Source organism: Saccostrea echinata, unplaced genomic scaffold (assembly GCF_033153115.1).
Source record: "Saccostrea echinata isolate AGI-Se365-2 ecotype Australia unplaced genomic scaffold, CSIRO_AGI_Sech_v1 ptg000030l, whole genome shotgun sequence".
NCBI classification, from domain to species: domain Eukaryota; kingdom Metazoa; phylum Mollusca; class Bivalvia; order Ostreida; family Ostreidae; genus Saccostrea; species Saccostrea echinata.
The window spans coordinates 35,868,925-35,896,825 of NW_026889779.1; the positions used below are offsets into that span (position 1 = coordinate 35,868,925).

Here is a 27,901-nt window from a genome sequence, read left to right on the forward strand (position 1 = left end):
TTGCGATTTTCACGATGATACCCATCCACACTTAAGTGATAATTTCTAGAATTGAATTCTATGGGACTTTCCCCATAACTGACGTAAAACAATAATCCAAATTTTATAAAACCAAATTTCCTACTTAAATAGTCTTAGATCTCTGTGTGTAAACAGTCATATATTTTCGTCACTTATTACGTTTCACTACTTCATTTCAAGAAAAAACTCTGATGTTTACTTTTGTATCGATCTCTTTCGTGTATATATAGTTTTATTTATCTTGTATAACAAATGATGTTGGGGATATTGCTAGATATATCAGAGATACAACGGTCTGTCATACCTCAAACCGATGGCCGACGTGAAAAGGAAGTACAAAAGAGTTCCAATCCGGAAGAATCAAAATATTCGAAGCAGATGAAAAATATTGATTGCTCATATTTTTCGTCATATCCTTATGTAAGTATTTGCTTTGAAAATCAATTAATTAGAATGAAGCTTTGACAACTTCTAAAAGATAATGCTTTAAATGCCACGACTTTGTAAGAGTGTATTTGCAAATTCCAATGACTAAAAATCGGGCGGGGGGGGGGATTAGGCATTGCTGTGTGGCAACGGTGATACATTTTTTAAGGGTGTGCATGAAATTACGTGAATGTGTTTTTTTAATAAAAATTTAATTAGCTGATATTGCTAATCAACATAATTCCTGCATACATACAGTGAGGCCCTGTATCAGTTACGTCAGATTAAGAATTAAGATAGAGTATAAAAGCTAATTAAAAGTTATGCAATGTATGTTGATATATTTTGTCAGACTTACATATATATATATATATATATATATATATATATATATATATATATATATATATAGATTATATGTCATATATTATGTCATGACACATACAGCCAAAGGCTTCAAAATAACTTTTTACTGAATATGTTTAATGACTTATTTCTATGTGTTATCACTTATGGTGGATTTAACATCTTTTAAATGGAAATAAATGTCAATTAAAAGTTTCAAAGCCACATTTGATAAAAACTGTAACTTGATAAAATGATTGTGATTTTTTTTTCTCCTTTAAAGGTGCTTAGACACAGATTTGAAGTTAATATTTTCTCAAAATTTCTGTATAATATCACGACTTATATATTGCAATAGCATTTCACACGAAAATATAATTAAAAACTTATTTTATCTGGAAATTCTTGGAACTATGAATTCCTGGACGTGTTTGATTAACACATCCTTGCACTTTCACAAATTTTATTTTTATCCTTAATATTTAAGAAAAGAAGCGATTTTGTTCTGTATTAATGAAAAACATTACATCTATAATCCAGAAAATTCAGAGTAGAAATGTGCGAAAGCAAACCCCCTCACTAATATCATCAGCCCGTGCTCAGTGTTGTGTACAGAGTTTAACAAATTGAATACACCCGTGAAACGTAAACTGTTTCTGTAAACAGGGCACGAGCTCTGTTATTGTTAATGTTTATGATTCACCGGGTGAGTTCAATTGTTAAAGTCTGCACACACCACTGAGCACGGACTGACAATACTGTGAGTGGGTTTTGCTTTCAAACATTTCTACTCTGAATTTTCTGGATTATAGTTTTAATACTTTTCATTTATACACAACAAAACTGCCACTTTTCTTAAGTATTAAGAATAAAATTAAAAATTGTGAAAGTGCAAGGATGTGTCAATCAAATGCGTCCAGAAATTTGAAGTTCCAATAACTTCGAGATGAAATAAGATTTTTATTATATTTTAGTATGAAATGCTATAGCAACATATAAGTCATGAAATTATACAGAAAATCTGAGAAAATATTAACTTCAAATCTGTGTCCAAGCACCTTTAAAAAACGTACAGAGATTTTCCTCTCAAAAGAATTGAAAAAAGAGTAATGTTTTTATACATAGTCCACAGTAATATTATAGAAATTAATTGCAGTCATTCTTGTAAGTATTTAAATTTTGATCACGAACTGTAAGATCCCATACTTCAAAAATATAAATCTAGTCAACAATGGATTATGATCATGATAAAATAAAGAAGAGTGCAAGGAAGCACAATTCATGCAGCTCTATATTTATAAAAATATAATTTTTAATTCTGACTTTTGTGTGTGTGTGTTACCTGTATTTTACCTGTAGCATTACTGTATAACTCATACTTGAGCCGTGTTGAGTAGGTTTGTTTGCATTATGTGTCAGGCCAGTAAATCTCTCAAGTTTAACATGTTTAAATGTACACATGTAATAAAAAATGCATCTTTTGAGACCTTGTGTGTACATGTATAAGACTCTGTGTAAACAAGTTTTTATCAATTGTTCTTTTGTTGCTTGCATTCATCTGTCACTGCAATGACTGCATTTGGTAATTTGATAAGGTTTTTATATGTACATGCATGCATGATTGTTTGCAAATGTTATCCATTATAAAAAAAAAAACACACATACACAGGAAACTCAGGAAATGTACCGGTACTATGTTTTATCTTTTAAAAAAAATTTCTTCTTTTACCTATTAGAGTATCCCAATTATTATTTTTTTCTTTTCACATTTATACTGAAAGAGGAGTAGGGTACTAGATTATGTAATGATTTTATGTTAATTAACAGATGAAAGAAGGATGCCACAAAATGATCTAGTAATCCTTCACTTCAATGATGTATATAACCTTGAACCTCAGAAAGATGAGCCTGTGGGTGGGGCTGCTAGATTTGTTGGCTGTGTCAAATCCTACCAGTCACTGAACCCCCTGGTCCTGTTTAGTGGGGATGTACTGAATCCTTCATTGTGTAAGTCATTTTTGAAATTTCATGTATAGTTATCATAAGTTATGTACATGTCATAATCATGTTGATAGTTTTGTCCCCCACTTTGGATAAAGTGAGGGGACATTTAACCTCAGTCTGTCTGTTGATCTCTGTAAGTCTGTCACAGAAACTTGTAACCTTGGTCAAAACTTTTGAATGAGAAAAAGTAAGGTTTTCATATTTCAAATTTAAATAGCATTTGTATACACTATGCAAAACTAAAAATCTAAATGTTTTAAAACTTCACTCTTTTTTTTTTTTAAGTGAGCATATTCTTAAAGGGTGAACAGATGATACCAATCCTAAATGCAGTAGGCACACATGCTGCAGTGTTTGGAAATCATGACTTTGGTAAATGTTTTTTCTTGGATAAAACTTAGATTTTTGTTTATATTAACTGTAAAAATTTAGTGAAACGAAGAGTATGAGTGTTCTGATATTTAATTGTTTCAAAGATCAAATATTGTATACCTGTAATCTTAACTGCTAGATTTTGGAGTTGATCATTTGTGTGAGATGACAGAGAAGACCAAGTTTCCATGGTTACTCAGTAATGTTACAGACAACTTGACCAAAAAATCATTGGCAGATGGACAGGAGTCATGTGTTATTGAATGGAATGGGTATAAGGTAAGGGTGTTTATCATTATTAACCTGTAGAAAGCTATAAAGAGGTATACTTGTAAATAAGAACATACTATTAACTATTACATCTTTGCTAGCCAAGGTTTTCTGATCTAATTCACTCCATGTAAGCCCAAGGGTTTGTGAGGAGTGGAGTGGATCAGAAACCCTTGGTTAGCAAAGATGATTCTCTTAAGTGAAAAGCATTAATAAGCATTAAAAGTACAATTCTGGTTCAGGTGTTTGTTTTATTTTTATTAGGTAGGAGTGATTGGCTTAGTGGAAGAGGAGTGGATTGATACTCTAGCAACATTGGACCCAGAAGATGTTACATATATAGATTTTGTTTCTAAAGGGAAAGAACTCTGCAAGGATTTAAAGCAAAAGGTAGCATTCTCTTACACTTTTTTTTTCATTTTAAGTGAAACATAATTATAGAACACCTTTTTTTCAGTTTGTAAAGCTAAAAAAACAGCTGTAAAACAATTAAGTAGTGTTACCTGCTATGAACCCAGAATTAAATCACTTTATATATGATTAAAGGGGGAACACAAGTAAAAAAATTGTCAGAGATAAAAGGCCTACAGTTCATTCATTTTTGTGTTGGTAGACTTTATAGAACTTAATGTGTCAGAAATGTTGGAAAAAAGAAATTGTTAAGATTTCAATTATACACATTTTTATGTTAAGGTTCAATTAACCTCTAAATACAGGTACAGGTAAATACTCTAAATATAGTTGCTCTTTGTGTAAATATTCTGCAATAACTTCTCACAGATTTCAGTTAACTACAACTTTTTATGATTGTGTATGGTAAATTTCAGGGAGTTGATTTAATTGTGGCCTTGACTCACATGCGATGGCCAAATGACCGGCACCTTGCAGAACAAGTACCAGATATTGACATCATACTTGCAGGTCATGATCATGACTACGGTCTAGAGATAGTGAGTGTTCTCATACACTGGCTTTTCATAAATCATTAGAAAGATTATTTCATGTTAAGAAAGCCCTTTTTATCAAATTATTTTGAAATACTATGACAAATTTCCTTTTAATAGTTACTTTTTTTCTTCAAGTGCAGTGAAAATCATGTCATGTTGAAACTGAAAGAAAATTGTGTATGTACATAAATTGCCTTTTAAGGCATCGTTTTCTATAAGAAATACAAAATATCAAATGTAAAAAAAAAATTCATTTGAAGAAAAATTAGTCAAATATATTTCCATCTCCTAGGTTAATGACATCAACATTGTGAAAAGTGGAACTGATTTCCGTAACCTTAGTAAGATCACCATTAAGAGGAATGGACTTCGCCTTCATGTGGACATTGAGAAGGTGGACGTCACGTCTAATATCACAGAGGATCCAGAAACCTTGGAAATTGTCAAACATATGCAAGGTTGATATAACATTTTATTGATAGTGAAAAAGGAATTGATCTTTTGTCAGACCTAATAATATGAAGTCATCAGTGATTTAGGATAATATTTTTTTTTGTAAATTATATAAAATATCAGCTTTATCAAGTTTTTCATTACAAAATGTATACGTAATATCTTGATTATACTTATATTTAGGCGACATTAACAGTAAAATGGAGGAAGTATTGGGATATATGAATGTGGAACTTGATGGCAGATTCTCTGCTATAAGGTCAAGGGAAACAAATCTAGGTATGTTTATCAGAAATTCTTGTAGTCTTTGTTTTTATATAATTTAACTGTGTTTTATTCATATACCATATCTCTAGCAACACATTGATGTCACTGCTTATGTTAAAAGATGATGCATGCCATTAATAATTGTAAGTTTTTCCCCAAATCTGGCATCAGTTTGAATGAAGTCTTTAGCATGATTGAGCAAATCAGATGCATTGTGGTACATGTACTATAAAAGGCATATACCAGTAATGGAGTATATATCTGAAACATTTTAACATTTTTCATTTCTAAAGACTTGGCTTGTGATATTCTTTGTAGGAAACTTTGTGACAGACATTATGTTGGAGATTTCTCAAGCTGACTGTGCTATTCTAAATTCTGGGACATTCCGATCAGACAGGATCCACCCCAAAGGGCGCTTCAAACTCCGTGATTTACTCACCATACTCCCCCTGGTGGATGAGCTGGTAGTCATCGAGGTCACTGGTAAGAGGATGTATTAAGAAGAAAGCTGGGTCTAGAATCGGGTATTGTGGGACAGAAATATTATTGTTATTACTTTATACCAAGCAGCATTTCATTCAACTGGAGTTATATTTATTCTGGATGGTATACAAAATGAATCTTTTGACATTTGCCACCTGTATTGCTGGGACACATAGAGTTAGTTATTAGATTCCTCTCTAGTTTTCAAGCCAATCACAATTTGCAAAGTGCTGTTGCAATTAGCTCATTTTTCAAAGAATGGCTTTTTCATAAATTTAACTCTGAAAGGAGACCAAGAATTGGTTATATACATGTATGACTATTGCACTTATTTCTAGTGTATTTCTAAGTTTCTAAATTTATGTCTTGTTTTAATCTAAATCAACATGATTTTACATTTAAACAGGAAAACAGTTAATAAAAGCATTAGAAAATGGTGTGTCAGCATACCCCAAATTGGAAGGTCGGTTTCCTCAAGTGGCAGGCATTACCTTTGGATTTAATCCCAGCAAGCCTAAAGGACAGAGAGTAGATCCAGAGCTGGTCAAAGTACAAGGGCAATTTATCGATCTAAAAAAAGTAAGATTATTCATATTGTGCATTCTTCCAGAGGAAAGCCTTATTTCTTAAAAAGAGAAAACTTACATTGTACAGTCAAATCTTGTTATCTTGAATCCGATGGACCAAGATTTAACTTTGAGATATCAGATGATTTGAGATACAGTAACCAGGGTTAAAACATAAAAAAAAATAAATGGTTGGGACTGCCAAATCACTTCGACATATCCCTGGTATTCGAGATATCAGTGTTAGAGATAATGAACTTCAGCTGTATGTATAAGTATTTATTCTTAACTTTAACTTCGCAAGAATTTTCAAGAATTGCAAGGCTAATTTACCAGTTTTATATGCAGATATTTATAAACTTTGAGTATATTCAAATTGATTTTATTCCAGTAAGGAAAGGGTGAATACAAAAAGCATTGTAATCCACTGGGATATTGTTTTGTTAATCTAATTAAGTTTTGTGGGTGTCTTCCAACATTTTGTGGTAAGAGTTTGAGGAAACTAGTGTAATAACCACACAATTTTCTTGTCATAATCTTACATCACACATTCAATTACAGAGAACATTGAAATTTAGTACATTTATTTTCTTACATTACACTCTGAGTGTGCACTGAAGTGGCTGAAATTCAATATATACACAAAGTTGTGAGTAAGCTGTTGGTTGTTTTGAAAAGTTTGCAATGCTAAAAATGTGTGAATTTTTGGTAATACATTAAGTAGCATTGAAATGTTGGAGGAATTTAATATCTAGATAAAAAAAATTTCAACCGACCAATCAAAAGCTTACTAGGTTTAAATTCACGTAAAAGATACTATTAATAGCTTCTGCATTAGATTATTTATATAATTTAAATGCGTTATGGCGTTATTCTAAATGCAAAATATTACAAGCACTAGTACTATGAACTTGAACATGTGCTGAAGAAAAGTTTGAGGTTTTTTATCTCTGAAAATGCATAGTGATATAAAGTTAACTAGTGTTTTGTCAGAAAATATCTTGTCATATGAGATAAAAAACTGCAAAAACTGAAAGTTTTTTGAATTAACTTTGTGAATTTTTCAACAGAAATACAAACTCTGCACTAAGGAGTACCTTTCAGAGGGCAAGGATGGATATGATGTCTTCAAGAATTGCCCAGTGTTGGTAAGGAAAGCATTTTACCGAATTTTCTAAGAAATTTAAATATGCATATACTGGGATTAATACTGGTAAATGTCTTCCTTAATTGCTACATCTTCACTGTCCAAGGGTGACAGTCTGCTCATCTCTTTTTTGCTAGCCAAGGGTAACAATCTGCTTTTCTATTCTCACTAGCCAAGGGTGATGATCTCTTTTCAATTCTATCCTCTTTTCACTAGCCAAGGATGATGATCTTCTCTCCTCTTTACACAGCCAAGGGTAATGATATTCTCTCCTCCTCTCTACACCAGACAAGGATGACAACCTGCTCTTCTCCTCTTTACTCCAGACAAGGATGACAACCTGCTCCTCTCCTCTTTACACCAGCCAAGGATGACAACCTGCTCCATTCCTCTTTACACCAGCCAAGGATGACAACCTGCTCCTCTCCTCTTTACACCAGCCAAGGATGACAACCTGCTCCTCTCCTCTTTACACCTGCCAAGGATGACAACTGCTCCTCTCCTCTTTACACCAGTCAAGGATGACAACCTGCTCCATTCCTCTTTACACCAGACAAGGATGACAACCTTCTCCTCTCTTCTTTACACCAGCCAAGGATGACAGCTTGCTCTCTCCTCTTTTTATTACTCAAGGGAGACAATCCATTCTTCTCATCTTTCACTAGCCAAGGATGACAACCTGCTCCTCTCCTCTTTACACCAGCCAAGGATGACAACCTGCTCCTCTCCTCTTTACACCAGCCAAGGATGACAACCTGCTCCATTCCTTTTTACACTAGCAAAGGATGACAACCTGCTCCTCTCTTCTTTTCACTAGCCAAGGATGACAACCTGCTCCTTTCTTTTTTTCACTTACCAAGGGAGACAATCCACTTCTTTCCTCTTCCACTAGTCAAGGATGACAATTTGTTCCTCTCCTCTTTCACTTACCAAGGAAGACAATTTGCTTCTCTCCTCTTTTCACTTATTGTTTCTCGATATAGCTCCTCTTTCACTAGCCAAGTGTGAGAGTCCCCTTTTCACCAGCCAAGGGTAATCTGCGTGCCTCCTCTTTCACTGGTTAAGGGTGACCCTCCTCTTTTCAAAAGAGAAGGAGAGCAAATTGTCACCCATGGCTAGTGAAACTGTAATAACAGGATCCTAGATAAATGATACATGTACTTTACATTTAAAATTTTATTTGGTATTTGATATACAGGTGACTCTCGATCTCTCGAAGTTCAAGGGACCGCAAGAAAAGTTCGAGAGATCGAGGGGTTCGAGAGATTGAAAGTGAATAAACTCCGGAATTTTCAGTTCCGATCATCATTGTTCTACTATTATAAATACCGGAAGTATATGTCGATAATGTCGTTGCACGTTTTCATTCGTATTTTACAGGTAATTCACTTGATTTCAACAACAATGATCGTATTTTGAATAAATAAAACGATCTCTTTAAGTTTCAGTATTTATTTGTTCTCATTTCATAATTACATGATACCTGAATAGCAATCGTCGGCGTGGCTACCCCCAGGGCTTCATCGGCTCCTTCAACAGATTTCTCGTATTAAATGGGTATTCAATTCTTCAGATAGGATTTCTTGTGTAGTGTTTGTCATGCTGGGATTATGTAAACTCTAATAAAACTTTATAATCTATGAAAAATTATTGACACGTCTCTTAAATTATTTTCTAAAAATTATCGTCTCGCTGTCAGGTCAAAATAAGTTGTGAAGCAATTCGTTTATAGTTTACCAATTGTAACCAATTAATTATATCAACACTTGGATGCTCACAGGTATAGTGTCATCTATGTAAACACCCAATTAACACCTCCATGCCAGCCCGAGGCGTTCACTGTTATCCAGGTAAGTCTAAGCTGCATTAATTTTACGCTTGATCGGCGTGTGCACACGCGCAATCAAAACTTCGAGAGATAGAGAGTAAAAAACAATGAAATGTGTGAAACGGGACCCAGGTCTTGGTTCGAGAGATAGAGAACTTCGAGAGATCGGAAGTTCGAGAGATAGGAAGTAAATTTGCTTAGTTATATAGAAGAAAAAAACGGGACCGGAGGTTCACTTCGAGAGATCGAGAACTTCGAGAGATCGGAGTTCGAGCCATCGAGAGTCACCTGTACTTTTAAAAAAGCCTTTTTATATCCAGTAAAACTCATTTATATAATGGATTTTTTTTTCTGAATACTTGAGTCATAAAGTTACACATTTACTACATGCTACGATATATGAAAATGTTTCAAAATAAGATTAACAGATAAGTACAACTTGTAATGAAATAGTCTTGACTGTTAATGAAAGTTGACCATATGTACATGTATGTCATTGTTTCTCTATATTGTTTTCTTACACAAGGTAACCTCGGAGCAGTGTTGTTCACTAAGTACAGGAGTGAGAAACCATTTTGAATCCATTCAGATCATGAAAGGTGTCAAGGAATGCAAGTCTGGTCACAGACAAAGTCTGGTGGGACTAGTTAGGTTGGTATATACTCAATATTAAATACATGTGAACTAACTGTGGGAATGAGGATAAATCATTTGTATTCAGTGAATTCTTTTACAGTACTTGGTGGGTTGGTGGATGTACTATGTGTTTTTTTTAACTATTCTAAGGAGAATTTTGTTCTGACTAGTGTAAAATACATTTTTTCAAACTTTATTAAGTACAGTGCCAAATTATCAAAAAAGTTGGGGGGGGGGTCATATTTCATAGAAAACATTATTATTAGTTGACAACATCTGCCACTATGAATGTGCTATAATTTTTTTAATTTTTTTTATGAGAAAAAAATTTTCATTAAGATATCTATGAAATTTAACAACTAGTCAATGAAACTCACTTCCTTTATCCCAATTGTGAATTGAAGAAAAAATTATGTTTAATGCCAAGTCATACAAAAGTTTAATAAAGCATGGGATTAGCCAGAAGAGAACAAGTTATCTTTTTGCTAAAAGTTATTAGAAATAATCAGCCTTGCAGTTTCAAAGCTCTATGATATTGATTGAGAAACAGTTTAGTGCATGTAAGCATAAAAAAAATGTTGAGTTTTGTGAAGAGGATTTATAATGAAAGAATTAAGTCCAGTTTAAGATGTTATTGTTGACTTAAATTGCCTTGACTTTTGCCATGGTCCTTTTGTTTTTGCATGAATTTGTTGTTTGTTTGTTTTTGTTATACCTATTCAAATGTTTGCATTTCTACTTTTGTGTTTCTGTGTTTTTGCATGCATTTTGTTTGGACTACTAACTGGACATCAGGAAGAGAGGGCTGGTGCAAAAGTTTATTTCTAACCTCAGAAAACGGAGCATGGCCCGCAAACTGGACCAAGCCGCCACCATGTCCAAACTGGAGCGTCGCCTGAGTCGTCAAAAGAGCGTCTATAACGAGGAAGAGGAACAATGTCATCTGTCCCCTGAGGTTGAGGGACGTATAATTCTACTGGACGATCAGGTGAATCCCTGTAGTGAGGGTGATGAAAAGACAAGTGTTAAAAGGGAGAATGTTGAAAACATAAGAGTTGAAAAGATAAGTGTTGAAAATACAGAGGGTGGAATCTTGAGATTCTGGAAAAATAAGGGGTTGATATTTGGATTGTCACTGATGTCATTGGGACTGATGTGGTTTTTAAAAAAGAAAATAAACAAATAGTGATGAATGTTACGATAGAGAATTTTGAAGTACCGGTACATATGCTAGGTTGTAACAATTAATTTTACATAGTATACCAATTGTATATGGATATTTTTGCTTTCTGAGTGTATTTTGCAGGTCAGCTATGTTATATCAAATGTTAGGTGAGTTATATGCACTGATTCTATGTGGCAATTGGTGAAACACAGCTTTTTATGTACTAAAAAATGATTGTCCTCTTAGTAGTACACTGTACATGTAGTAAATAGTAGCATAGCACAGCTGATTAATACAGATTCTTTCTGGGTAACACTGCATTTGCAGACATTACTAACATTTGTGTAGCAGTTTGTTTAATTGAAAGAAATTATTATACGACTAGTACAATACAGTAAAACATGGTTATAGTGAAAATGCGTATAATGAATTTATGCTTTTAGTGAAGTGATTTTCATTTTTGGAATTTCTGAAGCCTATTTTTAATGCATCGGATATAGCAAATAACACTTATTATGATCAGAAATCACCAATCCCTTGCACTTTAAGCTTGTTTTACTGTATCATTAATTATTCCACATTACATGTATGATGAATGTCAGGAATAGTCTACCCCAATTTGTAGCAAAAATAGGTATCCATAACACACTATACTGTAACACCATCAGTTAAATCATATAGTGATACTATACCTGCTCTCCATATCCCATGCATGCTCTGTTTGTAGTGAGTAGAAATACACTTTGAAAGGGATATTTAATGCTCTAGATTGCAGTTCTACCAAGCAAGAATAAAATAATTTAAAATTTAAAAAAAAAAGAAAAAGAAAAAAGAAAAGAAAAAAGGTGATGGTTGCTTAACTACTTTTTAATGATCAGATAAATTAATATTTAATTTTATTAACTTAATGAAAGAAGTAATATTTTACATTGAAAAATTCAATACTTGTATACAACAGTTACTATACATATACGATTATATCACATACTTGTCTGGTAATGATTGTTTTGTTGTGTTGATAGAGTGATATATAATTTTTATATCATTATTTTCAGATACAAACAGAAATGTTGGAACAAAAGATGCAGGCTTTGACACTTTGTAAGGAAGTGGACTTAGAGGAGGAAGGCGATACTGTTATAGCTAACCACTCTTTATTGATGTAGATCAAAAATAAGTTCAGTAATATTAGTTACCAGTACCTGATTTATAAGATAGATTTATTGGAAAGGCATGTGTATATTTTTTATGATTTTTTATTTACATTTTATTTATGTACTTTTCTTTAAATACATATATATAAGAGTTTTACATATATAGCTTATATCGGAATCTAGAGTAGTTATGTTTTGCTCTGTTTTGATTATTAATTGTTGTAGATAGCCAGTTGGTGTTAGGTTTTATTTATAAGTACAATGTACTTACTGCTTCTATTTTTTTTTTTTACACGTTAGATGTACATATTTCTGCATTGATGTATGAGATGTAATTTACACCTCATTTCCAACAATACAGCAGTGCTTCCAAATCATTTTAACAAAAAAAGTGATATTTCATCATGTTTAAGCAATTAAATGCATTTTAGATTTTTTTCACCCCTATAATTTTATGCCTTCATAAGGCATAGTATTGTTATAACTTAAAACCAGTCTATTATGAATATAATGCAAAGAATTAATTTTATACAAAGTATATATTTAAGAAATAAGGTATCATTTTTAAACATCTATCGGGATATAAATATGGGTTGGTCACGAGATCAAATTCCATAAAGCCCGAAGGGCTTTATGGTAAATTTGATCGCGTACCAACCCGTATTTATATCCCGAAAGATGTTTTAAAATGATACCTTATTACTTATATTTACATTTGTGACTTATTCATATTATATAGTAGCCTGATTATAACCTTCAACGTGTGAAATGTTTTATTTTTTCAAACTCAACAGCACGAGTTTGATCTATTGATTGTGCGTCGACCCTTTATGATGTCACTGAGAAATTACATCGAACGTTTCTGACGCGAGGAACCCATGTTTATACGGATATAGATACGCATTGCTTTTAATAGTGTTATATAAAAGAAAACATTTGCAAATGTAAATATATGTACATAAAACCATCGTATTTTGAATATACAATTTGGCTCCATACAAAGTATATATACATGTATGTACATAATGTACCTTTTGGGTACCCTTTTTGCCTATCCACTCATGTCACCTTAAATACATGTATGCTTTCAGAATCTATTCAGTTGTATCCCTCCATCTTCTGGCTTGTGTGTACATTAGTTTAACGTGTTTACATACATGTATGTATTTTATTCCACAAATTCACATTATTCTGCTGTGCTGATGGTTTTTATATGGCTTCAAACCTGGTGAATTTGAAGTTTTGTGAACCTTTTGCACTTGTTTAGATTACATAAGGACTATAAATAGACAAGATATACCGTAGTGCATACAAGACTCATTTTAAAAATTAAATACATGTTTATGACCATGAGACAGATATTTTTAACTTTAGTATGTCAAATCCCCAAATTGAGTTTTAGGATAATGAGGTTCGTCATCAGATACCCAGGGATGTTCTTGTCCTTTACTTATCACCCATTGGCAAACTTGCAGAAATACTGTCTTTTTTTTATGCAAATTCGTTGATTATAGACAACCAATCAGAAAGTTTGAACTCTTCAGTTTTGAAAATACATTTATAAGTTTGCTATTTATGGTAATTTTTTGTGACACTGTTAAAACATGCGAATTTTGTTTTAAAATAAAAAAAAAACATGTCGTGCATGTCACTGGCATTAAATCCCATTCAGGAATAATATAGGAGTTACTTTCTCAATCTGCTAAATGCACCGGTGAGTGGATTTGTTTACAATTGGTGTGTTGACTAGCATTTGTCATTGCTGAATACGTAACATAAAGTGTGATTCGTTGATAAGCCTTCACGATTCTGTGCAGCAGCCAATCAAATGACCTGTGCATATTAATTACATACAATATTTCGGTGAGTTTGCCAACAGGTGATGAGTAAAAGACGAAGTCAACCTTGGGTATCCGATGATGAATGAGGTTTTACTGTATGTATATATTTTGAAAATGAAAGATCATAATAGATTTTTATGTTAATTTCCATTAATTTTGCTTTATTCTGCAAAGTTTTCACATATTAGGAAATATGTTTTCAAGTTACAAAAAAATAGGCTTGTTAGGCTTTTAGGCTCATGTGAATAGGAATCTGCATCCAACAGATTTTGCATTTTGTTATTATTTTTGGCAATTTCAGAGTTTATATCCCTGCATTAATTTCCTTTACTATCTGTAGTTTGTGTTTCCATGCAGTCTTTTTTTTTCTTTTTTTTTTTTTTATATTTTTGACTTCTTCCTTGATAGATCATTTTTTAACTATGCAAATGAGCCTCTTCATATAGTTTTAGGAGTACATATACTGGTAATTTTTGTTCAATTCATAATCCTTGAGCCACACTAGGAGTGAATAGTTAACCATACACATCACAAGAGAATGAAAGAGTCATATACAGCAAAGTAAAAAATCAAATAACAGGTTTTAAGGCATGTAGAATCATTTGTGGGGGGGGGGGGAGGGGGGGGTCATAATCTAACACTTACGGTTACAATCTGTGATACAAATGCTACCCGGTACCTTCATACATATAGTAGATTGATTTATGTATACATTCATGTTTGTTCTTCCATGACCCCTGGAGCTGATATAGAAAGAGGAACAAAAATACATTGTATGTTGTATATATTCTCAGAAAGAGCAATTTAACTCAAGTGGGCATTGTGATATGTTTTATTGCATGTAAAGGTTCAGCTTTTTTACGGGTATTCAGTGCTATAAAATTGCCAGCTTGATGTTCAATAGTTTGCACATTTTGAGATACTCTAAATTTTTAAACTGGTATTTTTTTTAACTGTAAGAATTGTACAGTTCTCTGAGAATTTCTTTACATGTATAATCAATTCAAATAGTACTAATTATAAAAATTTTGAAATTATATCCAGTATGTTCCTTTGAATTATTTATGTTAAAAGAAGGCAGATGAAACATTTTCATTGTGATTTATTGAATTGTCAATATCTATATTAATTAACTTTATCAGTATTTTAGGAAATATTGTTATGCAAATATAAACTTATGCAGTAGATATGATTTTTTGTATTTTTACATTTAGTTGACCCTTGTTTGAAATCAACCATAATTGCAACTAATTTAGAACACTGAAAATGTACGTTTCCAATACAAAATCTTTAGCTTTTAATTTAGAAGTTAAGGATATCTGGAGGTCAAAAAAAAAAATCGGTAATGCAATATCGATTTTCGGCAATCTTTTTTTTTTTATTGAGAATCCCATAATCTCATTAAGTTTACTTGAAAAAAAAAACCTTTAAACTGTGATGTCGAGGTCATATTTGGATTATGATAAAATATATGTACTGTTGAATGGTAATATTCGTGGTACAATGTATATCCACATGTGGGGATTCAGAAATTCTTTCCCGGGGGGGGGGGGGGGTCCACACCTATTTCTTGGGGGAGGGAGACAAGTCACTTTCCAACCCCACCCACCCACCCTTTTGATCTGTGCATGATCCACCAATATTTCAAACTTTGTTATAAAATATACGATCAAGGACACATGGATCCTGGTGGAAAGCCATACATTACGTATTTAGTGATATTCCCACTTGCCAGGTAAAATAATCTTTGATGATAAAGACACCCCCCCTTTCCTGGACAATTTTTTTTTGAAAAATACTAACATTTTCAGATGGAGGTCAAGGGCATATGATGAGAATGCTATCTCATGCTGGTTCATCAACATACGAAATATCATATAATGTTATATGCGGAGAAAGGGAAAAAAGAGGCACTGGTCTGAACAAGATTGCGTACAAGAAGTAAAGATGTTTGACTCAAGGTCACGTACGACTGTGTAGTAGTATGAGATTATATTCATATATTCCACAGTTCTTTTCTGCTTTCCTTACAAACATCTGTCAATCCAACGCAAAGCACTGCCCGCTGCAGAAATGTAATCAGCCAAAATTTTTTTTTTTCATAAAAGGGGAACTTTTTGTGGGTTCAACGGTGCACTCGGGGAGTCATTCTTTTTTACACAGACGAATAATGAATTTTTTTTTGTTTCAAAAATATTTTGAAAGAACTTCTCCCTTTCCAAAACGCCTTTGCTATAATGCATCGATCAGGATACACGTCGATAATATTACATGTATATTGGACGTCACAGATGTGGGAGAAGACACCATGGTCGAGAATGTTTGTAGGAACTTCCGTTTTGTACCCAACAAGACACAAAGTTATGATAAATAACTCCCGAGGGCTTATATAGGTATTTGTGTATGTATGTATGTATGTTGTACATGGATAAACATACTTATATTAATCAACGGAAAGGTATATCATGCAGGTAACAAAATATTTTTCTTTTTTTCCCTCATCATCCTTAGTGTACTAAAATTTAAATCACGAAATACTTATCAAATAAAACACTATGAAAGTTACATTTGGTGTATTAGGTGCATTATTAAGTGTAACTCTTTCACTTCTAAGCATATGGGATGCTTTGAATTGAATCTTTGGTATGTGTCCCAGATTTTTTTTTTAGAGGGCGCATACTTCACATATATACATATATCTACATACATGTGAGTTACAAAGAACGGCGGCAAGAGCTATAAAGACTGATTGATGGGTCAGTTCTTGTTTCACTGGCTTGAGCCCCACATAAAAGTTTTAAAATGTTTCACTCATCATCTATCTCTTTTTTTTAAATATATCAATCAAATATTATTTAGTTATTAGTGTGTAGACTAGTGTAAAACTTAACCATGTTTTAATTTGCAGAAAATGAAATGAAGCGAAGAAGAATTTTCATTGTCCTTGTGGCTTTGGCTGTATACGTTGCTGGTAAGAACTGTGCTTTCGGCCTAATGAAGGTTAAAGTTTTTACAAATATAGGTCAACTCAAGAGGTGTCAAGAGGTAAAAAAAATCAGTACCCAAAGGAAGATCTTGTCACAAGGAATACTCGTGATTATATGATAGTCCTAGCACCAACCGTTCAAAAGTTATGGCCAAGGTTAAAGTTTTTTCAAAAGTAGGTCAAACTCCAAGGGCAAGGTCAAAAGTGTTGGTACCCAAAGAAAGGTCTGGTCACACGTACATAATACACGTGAAATATAAAAGCCCTTGCCAACCGTTCAAAAGTTATGGTCAAGGTTCAAGTTTGGTAAAATTTTTGCAAAAGTTGGTCAAACTTCAAGGTCAAGAGGTCAAATATGTTAATACCCAAAGAAATGTACATGTAAAGTAAAAGCCCTAGCACCAACCATTCAATAGTTATGAGCAAGGTTAAAGTTTTTGCGGACAAACAAACAACAGGACGGACAGACCAAAAACTATATGCACCCAAATTTTCAATTACGGGAACATAAAAAAGTTACATTCACCCTATTGAATGTTTCAGATTATGTGTGTATGTTTAGATTTAGTATTTGTACTGTAAAATGCATCTGCTATATATAATAGATGCTGGAAGAAGAAAGCGAGACTTAAACCAGTTTAGTCGGATGATCTACTTGACAACTGGTCGTGACCCATTTGACCTTAGTGACTACGGAAACTGGTGTGGTCTAGGCGGAAACGGAAGTGTGGTGGATGCAATTGATGAGTATGGGCTAATTTTTCCTGTAGAAGAGAAGGGCATCCCTGTAGAAGAGAAGGGCATCAGGAATAGATAATTTTTAGATCACATGGCGGAGAGGGCCAAGTGAGCTCATGGCATCACTTGTACTTGGCCTCCGACGTCATCGTAAACTTAAAGAAAAATTCTCTATTTTTCTGAGATGGAAATGTCCTCTATATAAAACGATTCACTTTTCATTTTGATCCAATAAAAAAGTTACTGTTAATAGAACATTGGAGATGGGTTGGGGATGACATGCATTTTTTGTTAATAACTCAGAAAAAAGCAGAAAGGCAAAATCTGGCAGAATGAAAATAATAAGGATGGCAAGATCTAGGCACTTAAAAGAAATTTTCATATTAAAATCTTTGCAATCTTTACACCCTATTGGTGTTATGAGCTTAGAAATGTCAAATTCTCTGATCTGAATTAAGTTTCAGGGAAATTTTTTTAAAAATCTTTTCTGCTACATAAAACTTCCTGGAATCTTTTTTTTTTCTCTGAAACTTCTAGTATTAACGTGTGGTATGTTCTCTTCAATTCGTCAAACGATCCACTTTTCATTTCGATCCAATAAAAAACGGGTAACAAGCATGCTTATTTTTTATTGTTATTTTTATTTTCATGTATTTATTTATTTAATTTATTTTATTTTTTAATTTTTTATTTATTTATTTATTTTTTTGCGAATAACCCAGAAATAAAAGCTTACTATAGTATAGGCAATATCTGACAAAACCCAGATTTTCTTTTGCAGCCAGGTGAGCAAATCTGGTTTGTGGGAGCCTTTTGTTGTTACCTCGAATAAGATAAATATGATTCTTATAAATAATAATAAAAGTCAATCATAAGATTTATATTACCTTTTCCACGTCAAATTAGACTGTACATGCTTTCTGCATAGGCGTCGAAACCGGGGGGGGGGGGCTAGGGGAGGCGGGCTTAGCCCCCCCCCCTAATTTTTTTTGCAAAGATAGACATAATATAGGCATTGAAAATTGGGGCTTACCTTTCTTCGTTGGTTTAGCCCCCCCCCCCCCCACTTTCAATTAGCCACCCCACTTTCAATTTGCTTCCGACGCCTATGCTCTGTGAGATAAAAACTTAATAAAATTGCCCCGAAAATTCAAAAGTAATATTCGGTAGTTTCTGAAATGTTTCAGGTCTTGTATTTTGTAGGTGTTGTTTCCACCACGATAACTGTTATGATGAAATTATAGCCGATCCTCTGTGTGGGAATGTGTATACATTAAAATACAAGTCTGAAATCAAAAAAGGGACAGTCGAATGTAGTAAGTGGTTAAAATAACCTTTGATTCAATAAAATACTTATTCTTAATTGTAGGTGTTATGTTTCAGTTTCAGTTTATTTTATTCTTTAAGCCAAAGGCTCATCAGATTTTATACAGAATATCAAGCATACAAAAATGAGGCATTAGATATTCTATTTTGTTGAACGAAAACCCTTGAATTAGATTAATCACTTTAGAATTGTGCATAACATACGACAATGTTCCTAAAGCTGCTGATCATTCCTGACATTGAATACATTACTACGGATAAGTCTCAATTCAGCTTAATTTCATGTGCATACATTCTCATTGCCATATTCAATGCTTTGTTTGGTAAAATATGAGCAAGTACGAATACTACATGAATATGTAAACTCGTCTACTGTCTATTTACAGACGACGACCGTCCTTGCCACAAAGCTCTGTGTGACTGTGACAGAACGGCGTCCTTCTGTTTCCATGACAACCGAGCAGCCTACAACAAGGCTCACAAAGGCGTGTTCGCAAAAATCATGTCAAAGTTAACGAAAAGATTCTATGAATAAAATTTTTACCCCGAAGAAAAACTTTTTTTGTCGATCAATACTTGTGGCATTACCAGGAGAGAGCGCAAGTATTAGCTAGTGTACAACAAGTGCTATATGTTATAGTTACACTATAGATATTAATTGGTTAGCTGTAAATACACTCACAGTTTTTCATTCACGAGGGGCGGAGTATTTACAGCTAACCAATTAATATCTATTGTGTAAGTTACTTGTACCAGAGGACCAATGAGAGAAAAGCGAGTTGATAAATAGCACCGCCTACTACGAGGTGTCAAGACACGGTCCGGAGTCTGTATAAATAGCTGTCTCCATCTGCAAGGATCATACTTTACTGCGGCACTGCTACTACAAGTTGTTGATAAAAAAAATCGGAATTGGTACGTGTGAAGATATTGTACCTTTGAAATGTTGAAGACGCAGAAAACATGATTTTTGTCAGGTACAGGTATAGGGGTAGCGATTGTAGGCTTTTATGTTCAAGCCGTCAACTCTGAAAGAAAAGTTATCTTTCTAGATCGTTTTTTTTTTTGAAAAAAGGGGGGATGGATATGGGAAACATCGGCATTGAACTTTTTCTTTATGGCAATCGGCGTACAGAAAAAAATGAAATGATTTGTGACATTTTAATGAAAGTTTGAAATGGTATTGGAAGTAAAAAAATGCGGGGACTTCTGATGTGAAATTGCTATATGTATTTGGAGACGGGAAAGAAAATGACGAGAATTCGAGATAGGACGTATCATTTACTGATTAAGGATACGCGGAGAAAACATACAGAACCATTTATGAAGCGGACACCGACAAGCTAAATAATGTTAGTATTTTTGAAATTTAAAATGTTGACTTAATTCATTCATCAGCCATTGCCTTGGTCTTGAAATTGACATCATTCATTCATTCATTAGTCAAGGTCTTGACACAGTATGGCTTGATGCCAAAAGGTGGGCGTGACTTAAAAAAAACTGTGATTCTTCTGGCAAATACACCACAGCAACATGAAAGCAAAATCTAAATTTACCGCCAGTCCTATGGTACAACGAGTAAGTAATGGATATGGAAGTATAAAAATGTCTTGATGTACCAGTATTGTCATTTTGAGATTCGTACAGATATTGAAAATGAACACCAATGTTAAATAGCTGCAGAACTGTAGCTCTCTGGTTGAGAAAATTCGGACAGACAAACCAGAGAGCTACAGATCCAAGCATTGTAAAACTTTCGATTTTTTGTCGCTCGCTTCAGGCACTTGGGGTATGGACCCCCCCCCCCTTTCTCCATTTTTTTTTCTTTTTAAATCTCTATATACTGTTTTTAAATATACCGTTTTCGACTGATACATAAAAATTTTCATGTATCAGTCGAAAACGGTATATTTAAAAACAGCATATAGAGACAAAAGAGTTACATTATTGATAACATATAGTGCATATTAGAATATAAAAATAGGAAAAAGGTGACTCGACCCCAGATTTAAAAAGGGTCCATACCCCAAGTGCCTGTGGCTTCGGGTATTACTTCTTGTTTAATATATACATATTACTGGGAGGCGGAAAGGGTATAAAAGACGATAAAGCAAAACGAACAATTAATTTCTCTAAAAAATGTACTGAAATTCAAAATAAACAGCTTAAAATAAATTCAACAGACTCCATTGCAAAATCAACAGAGTCCCTTGCAAAACGAGCGATCATCAATGCAAAATCAACAGATTAAAATAAAACTCGATTGCAAAATTAACAGACGTTGCAAAACAGTCATTCACTGAATTGACGTTAGATGGCGCGCAAGAAAAAAGTTATCTGAATTAACGCTAGATGGCGCGCGAGTCCGTAAATTATGGAGGCAAAAAGGGTTCAACTCTGTTAGTACATGTAAAGCTTAATTTGTAGATTGTGTATTTATTTATTTTTTTAATTTTTTTTTTTTTTGCAAATTACCATCACAACTTGTAAAACTATCCTGTGTTAAGTTGTATCACAACTTGTAAAATTATCCTGTGTGCTGTAAACTATAATGTATTTTGTAAGAAAACTGTGTCAATGCACAACATTGTAAATTGTAGACTAGCGATTTATCAACTTGTGAAATGTAAAATTTATTACGATACCACCATGCAAGGATCTAGAGGGGGTCGCCCCACTCCCCTGGGATCTGCGGAGTTATTTAATGTATATAGTAAAGTAACTAAAAATGACCTTGACCCATCGGATGATCCTCCCCCTTTGGAAAACGCAGACCCCTGTTCAGTTGGTAGGAGGAAGAGTTGTACATATGAAGCTGATCTGAAGAAGTGAAGGAACCCCAAACCAACCCATGAAATAGGTTTTTCACGCTTGGGAAAGGAGTTTACCTTTTTTTTTTTTGTTGTCAATAAATTTTTGGGTCGGATTTTTTTTTTGGGGGGGGGGGGGGGGCTTGGATGGACCCCCCTGGAAAAAATCCTGGATCCACGCCTGGAACACATTGTTAATGTAGTGGAAAAATTAACAAAACAAAAAAAATTGTAAAAAAAAAAAATCTATTGGGCCAGTTTGTGTATGTACTACAGACGGGTGGGGTTTCTCTCCAAAAGCACCTGCGGCTTATGCTACAATAACGTACTATAATCAATCACTTCTAGCTGTGTCGAAACATTCTAAAGCGTCCTTGAAAAATCAGTACATTTTTATATACGGAATGTCGATAAATAGAAATCTAAACAGACTTATTCTTACAATAATCCTATGTTTTTGTTACTGCTATTGAATTGAGGTGTCCCCGTAACAGCAGGTGTGTCTTAGCTTCAGATTTGCATTTGTCTTTTCCTCCAATGTACCAAATTTAAAAAAAAAAACTGAGGGCTGCAATGATGAAATCGTTCCTTTTCGGTTGTTTGTAAACCTTGAATCTTACAAAGTTTATTTCAGAAATTTTATTTAGTTCAGAAAGTCTATCTTTGTGTTAAATGAGGATGAAGATAAAAAGGAAAGCGCACTCAAGATCAATTAAATTAATATATTTTTAAATTAAACTATATATAATATGTACATGCATATAATATACATATACTAATACATAAGCAGTGCATAGAAATATCTCAATGGTACCAGGCATGTAGTATCGTTTTTGAAGGGGGGGGGGGGCGAACCTTTACTTCTTCAGCTTCATATGTATAACTCTTCTTGCCATAGCGTTTTCCGGGGTCGGGGGTTGTCCAAGGTCATTTTGGTTACTTTACTATGTACACAATACTCCGCAGATTCCGGGGGGGGGGGGGGGGGCTCCTCTAGATCTGCGCATGGTGTTCATTATGAAAAAATAAGAACAATTGAGTAGAATCAACGTTCCAGTAAAAAAATCATAATTTGATACTGCACCTCTGATTTGTTATGAAACATTTATTCTACCTAGCTGCTACTAGCTAAATGTAAAGTAATAAATTTTACATTTCACGAGTTGACAAATCGCTAGTCTACGAATTAGTTTTTTTGTACATTTTGCACAGGATAGTATTACGATTTGTGACAGTACAATCTGAAAAAAAATCTACAAATTAAGCTTTACATGTACTTTGAGAAATAACAGAGTTGACCCTTCGGCATTCCATAATTTACAGACTCGCGCGCCATCTAGAATCGTTCGCTTTGCAACGTATATTGCAATCGAGTCTATCGGTTTTATTTTAATCTGTTAATTTTGCATTGGTGATCTTTCGTACGGTTTGGAACCGTTGAAAGGTGATTAGTGTAACAAGATTATGAGATTAAATGAGTATATGGTTAATTTACGGATACCATGCTTTTGACATGGGAATGCATATAACACAAGAAATAATACCCATATTCAAAGTGAACGACCAAAAAAAAAAAAAAAAAAGAAGCGTAAATCGAAGGTTTTAAGGACTCTTAGATCTGTAGCTCTCTGATTTGTCTGTCTGAATTTTTTCAACCAGAGAGCTACAGTTCTGCAGATACGATGTTAAGTTGAAACGATTTTACAACTCCTGTAAATACACTCGATTGTACAGACTCGAAGAAAATAAGTTCCTTTTCCTGCATAGAGTGTGACAAATAATCTTTTTTTTTTTTTACACTGGTTTCTAATTCTACCCTTTCAAAGATTTATATATGGGCACTTTAAACATCTACAAATGGTCAAAAGAATGTGGGAAAAAGGGTTTCGCGATAAATCTGATTAGCCATACTAAGATTGGATGAGTGATTTAGACTTAATATATTCTTAATAACAGATCTCGCCTTTGTGTTGTCAACATGTTTGTTTTTTTTCTTTGACGTATACAGAACGTGATAATAACATTGATATTTATCCAGGGATCAATTCTTTAAAAAAAAAAAACAAATCTTTTTTTAAGTAAATCGCACTTTGATTATATGATGTTGCAAACCAATCGGGATATTTCATACCTACCATATAGGAGTATTTTTTAGTTCTAACTGTTCCGATAGACAATAGTTTATTTTCAATCAAGGGCCCACAGAGAGGCATGAAAGAAATAGAATCGTAGACAACGACAGTAAATCAATTATGAGATTTAAAATGTTACGTTAAATGATTAGAGAGGTAGTTTCCAAGTTGAAGTAAAATATCAATCTTTTCACATCTACAAATGTAATGACCTACAAATATTTTTGATAACTATCTAAGGTATTAAAATTTATGTATTGTTTCCGTGCTTATTTCATTTAGAAGTTTGATTCTTTTTTTTTCCTTGTAGAAAGGACAATGTAAAAGAAAATGTATTTCATTTTCCAGTACGTTCAAATGTACCAGTATCTCTTGCACAGATACCAAGAATATTATCAGATTTAGAAGATGTGTCGTTTTACAAAAGATGATAAATTACGAGGGTTCGGAAAGTTCGCGGACTACTGTCATAACTTTTTTTTTTAATTTCACGTCATATTATGTCCAAATTTCGTAAAAATGTTTCAACAAAAAAATTCAAATGAAGTGTATAAATAAATGTTAAAATATCGTGATTTATTTCAAACTTATTTAGAGAGTTTAAAAAATGCCGAAAACGGATCGCGGCGCAGGTCAAAATTTACAATTAGTACACTAAATAATGTCTATAGTAATATCCTCTGTAAAATGGCGCAAAAACAGAAAAATTCTGGACATTCAAATTAAGAACTGTTTCCAAATTATGACTTAATATTTTGCTTCGTTGAAAAGAAATAAATTTCAGAAGATAGGCAGTCCTCATTGAAAAAAAGGGAAAAAAAGATAACGTCGTAGTAGTCACGGAGCAGCAGTTAACGATACAATTTTGTGTTGTACTCTGGGAAACTCCTGAAAAAAATCTGAAAATGCTGGAAGAAGTAGGAAATATGTCAAAACCGAGCCATGCATGTGTGTGTACATGACGCAGGTGGTATTTGAATGATAGAGATTATGTGAGAAAACTGATTATCTGTAAAAATATGTTCAAAAACTTAAAAAAGTTAGTAAGGTCATGGTGAGACTTAGGCGCTTCACAGTTGCTGATCTTGTGAAAGCACAGTTACGCAATGAAAAAAAAAATATAACACTGACAAACAAAATTATTAATCTGGAACAAATGTTAGTAAAATAAATTTCAAGTGATAAAGAAACGTTTTTAGTAAGTGCACTGGTATTGGGCCATACTATGTGAAATGTATCGGGAGAGTATTTTTGAAAACCTCATGACGCTATGTTGTTGAGTTTACTCCGTGGTTCCCATACTTGTTGATTTTAAATTAAATAACATGACTTCTATTAAATCACATAGAATGAAACTTCACACATCAACAAAATAAAAATTTTAACATAAAATAATGTGCTCATTTTAAATTTCTCTAAGATGGATAACGAAGATTGACATCTTTCCGAACAACCCTCGTACGTCATCGATCTTGCTAAAGTGATCTTTTGACTTTGATATATAACAATTCTTCTAAAAATTCACTTGTTGGTGTAAAATGTCTTATTGCCTTCTTTCATGTAATTCTTTGTAACATATTTGGACATGGCATTAAAAACGTTTGTTATATCTACGCATTAAGATACATTACTTAAGCTAAACCAATTACTTATTTCAACGATAACATGTCTAATAATGGATTAACATGTGACAGAACTGAAATACACTAAACATTGTCTGTAATGCTTAATGCAAACAGCCTCGGAGATATTTTACATTTCTTTAAATGCCCAGCAATTAGTTTTGTCCATCCTTTTAAGTGCTAGCAAGAAAAACCGTTACTGGACAAAAAATTACATCTGATCTCGAAAAGAATTTGAAAATCGCCAATAGTCACCATTGTCTGTCCTGTGAATCAGAAGCGTCAGTGATTTTTTTATTTGAAAAGATTTTAGGTCTTGTGTTGATTCTGAAGAATTTAGATGGAAACACATCAGAAAACTCCTATGGCAGTGATGATGACACATGGGTTGGTTAGATTTGTATGTCTTATAATCTTATTGTTACTCCCCCCAAAAATTGACGGAGGGACTCTGACAGAATACAACAGCGTTCACACCGCGGTTTTATCTGGTTACAATAAGGATGCCAGACCCGTGACTGACCAGAACAATGCCATGAACGTTACGTTAGCGTTCCATTTGCTGACCATCGCAAACGTAGACGAAGTGACCAGCGAAGTGGTCAGTGTAGGAAGTTTCAGCATAGACTGGCGTGACGAAGTTATTCAGTGGAATCCCTTTTCGTATGGAGGAACCTTTTCGATTAATATCGACGAGTCACTTGTGTGGAAGCCACCAATGACATTTCTTAACCCTATGTCCACAAATGTGGGTCTTTTAGGATTCAAACAATCGAAAATCAAATACTACGCCGACGGCAATGCCTACTGGAACATTGCCGATAGGTACCAAACAACGTGTGATTTTGACACAAGGTACTTTCCCTTTGACAAACAAACGTGCAGCATGAAAATCATGGTCTGGGATTATAACAAAAATGAGGTCTTGATGTATCCATCGCAATCGGTCGTCGATTTAACTCATTACAGTGAAAATGGAGCCTGGGTTTTGGCATCCACAGAAACCAAGTTTGAGCTTCTTGGAGAAAACTCGGTCGTGGTCTTTAACCTCAATCTGGAAAGACGCCCTTTGTTTTTCGTTGTCAATCTTTTTATTCCAGTATTTGTAATGCTGATGTTAAACACTTTGGTGTTTATTTTACCAGCAGATAGTGGTGAACGTGTAGGGTACTCCATCACGTGTCTTCTCGCTTTGGCGGTCTTTCTGTCCTTGGTATCAGATGGTCTACCGCAAGTATCCAAGCCTATGCCAGTGATAGGGTATATTTTGGCCACTTATCTTATGATTTCCGGTCTTATCTGCGTGGAGACAATCTTCATTCTTCGTGTACATCACAAGGAGGAAGAGGAGGAAATATCGCCATTTTTTATGCGATGTTACAATTTATTTTCTTGTGGTTCCTGCAAAAAGAGTTCTGGAAGTGTAGACAATTTAACAACAGAAAAAGATCTAGAAATGACAAAAGTTGCTTTCGAGATCCCTGAAATATCTCCTATAACATGGAAAAAGATATCATCAAGGCTTGACAAAATTTGTTTTATGACCAGTTTGGCCAGTGTCATCATAGTTGGGGCTATTTTCTTTGTTATTGTTAATGTAAAGTCCCTCTCTTGACATGTCAAATATGTAATGTACATGTGCCTTTACATACACAAAAAAAGAATAATAAAAATAATGCAGAGTTACACTGATTATGACAACATCAGAGTGCCCAGTATGTTAAGTGGATTTTGAACATCCTGGTACTACGTCCTTTTATAAAGTAGTTACAGGTGTATCTACATAGTTGTAAACTTCTGAAACCGATACTAGTGGCAATAATGCTGTTGCAAATGTATTTCATATATATGCATGTTGTATTCCTCAGTTCAAAATCATAACAGATTTTATTGTACAGTTCATCGATTATATGTCTATTGTCTTTTTTCCTTAATAAGGCCATTCCTTCCAATTTCTTGCAAATTGTTTTTATTGTAACATTATCGAAGTGTTTTTTTAATAGCGGCTTAAAAAATTCTGAAAAGACACTTTCTTGTCTGTTGGAACAGACTACATGTACAAATCGACAATGTAAATGTCTTCAGGTTATATTTATCTCCAATAAAACGTTTATACAGGTTTAAGTTATACGTTTAAACACTTAATCTCTTAATCTACATCCAATTAGCTTTTTATGGGCAATTTCATGTATCTGTCTATCTCTCGTATTACCAGCAAATTTGAATTTAAACCTTCACTCTAAAAGCCTCCTTATGGAATATCGACCGTCGAATTTATTTATTAATTTTTTTTTTTTAAGTTTTGGGGTTTTGAGGAAATAGTATCATTTAAGGACATCCGATCCTCAGCTAGGAATGA

The 27,901-nt window shown here is 33.7% G+C and overlaps 3 protein-coding genes across 5 annotated transcripts; all 3 read left to right on the forward strand.

Moving 5' to 3' along the window:
* Positions 1-413: 413 nt before the first annotated feature.
* LOC133197789 (mannosylglucosyl-3-phosphoglycerate phosphatase-like) lies at positions 414-12,176 on the forward strand. Of its 3 annotated transcripts, none has more exons than XR_009722447.1 (14): positions 414-441; positions 2,620-2,799; positions 3,082-3,168; positions 3,308-3,447; positions 3,703-3,828; positions 4,266-4,388; positions 4,678-4,843; positions 5,022-5,117; positions 5,424-5,591; positions 5,998-6,170; positions 7,228-7,305; positions 9,659-9,783; positions 10,564-11,100; positions 11,989-12,071. XR_009722447.1 is itself a non-coding variant. In XM_061333996.1 (14 exons), exons 2-14 carry the CDS (start codon positions 2,631-2,633, stop codon positions 12,097-12,099), a joined length of 1,755 nt encoding a protein of 584 aa, XP_061189980.1. In that variant the 5' UTR covers positions 414-441; positions 2,620-2,630; the 3' UTR covers positions 12,100-12,176. The 3 variants fall into 3 exon arrangements, 1 of the variants encoding a protein (XP_061189980.1); XR_009722448.1 differs by having other exon boundaries at positions 10,603-11,100; XM_061333996.1 differs by having other exon boundaries at positions 10,564-10,756; positions 11,989-12,176.
* A 4,140-nt stretch (positions 12,177-16,316) lies between these two features.
* Positions 16,317-19,520, forward strand: LOC133196781 (acidic phospholipase A2 Cc1-PLA2-like). Its single transcript, XM_061332640.1, has 5 exons — positions 16,317-16,399; positions 16,837-16,899; positions 17,520-17,661; positions 18,856-18,968; positions 19,365-19,520. Exons 1-5 carry the CDS (start codon positions 16,336-16,338, stop codon positions 19,511-19,513), a joined length of 531 nt encoding a protein of 176 aa, XP_061188624.1. The 5' UTR covers positions 16,317-16,335; the 3' UTR covers positions 19,514-19,520.
* Positions 19,521-25,882: 6,362 nt separating this feature from the next.
* LOC133197082 (acetylcholine receptor subunit alpha-like) lies at positions 25,883-27,892 on the forward strand. Its single transcript, XM_061332921.1, has one exon. It carries the CDS (start codon positions 25,883-25,885, stop codon positions 27,155-27,157), a length of 1,275 nt encoding a protein of 424 aa, XP_061188905.1. The 3' UTR covers positions 27,158-27,892.
* Positions 27,893-27,901: the final 9 nt, after the last annotated feature.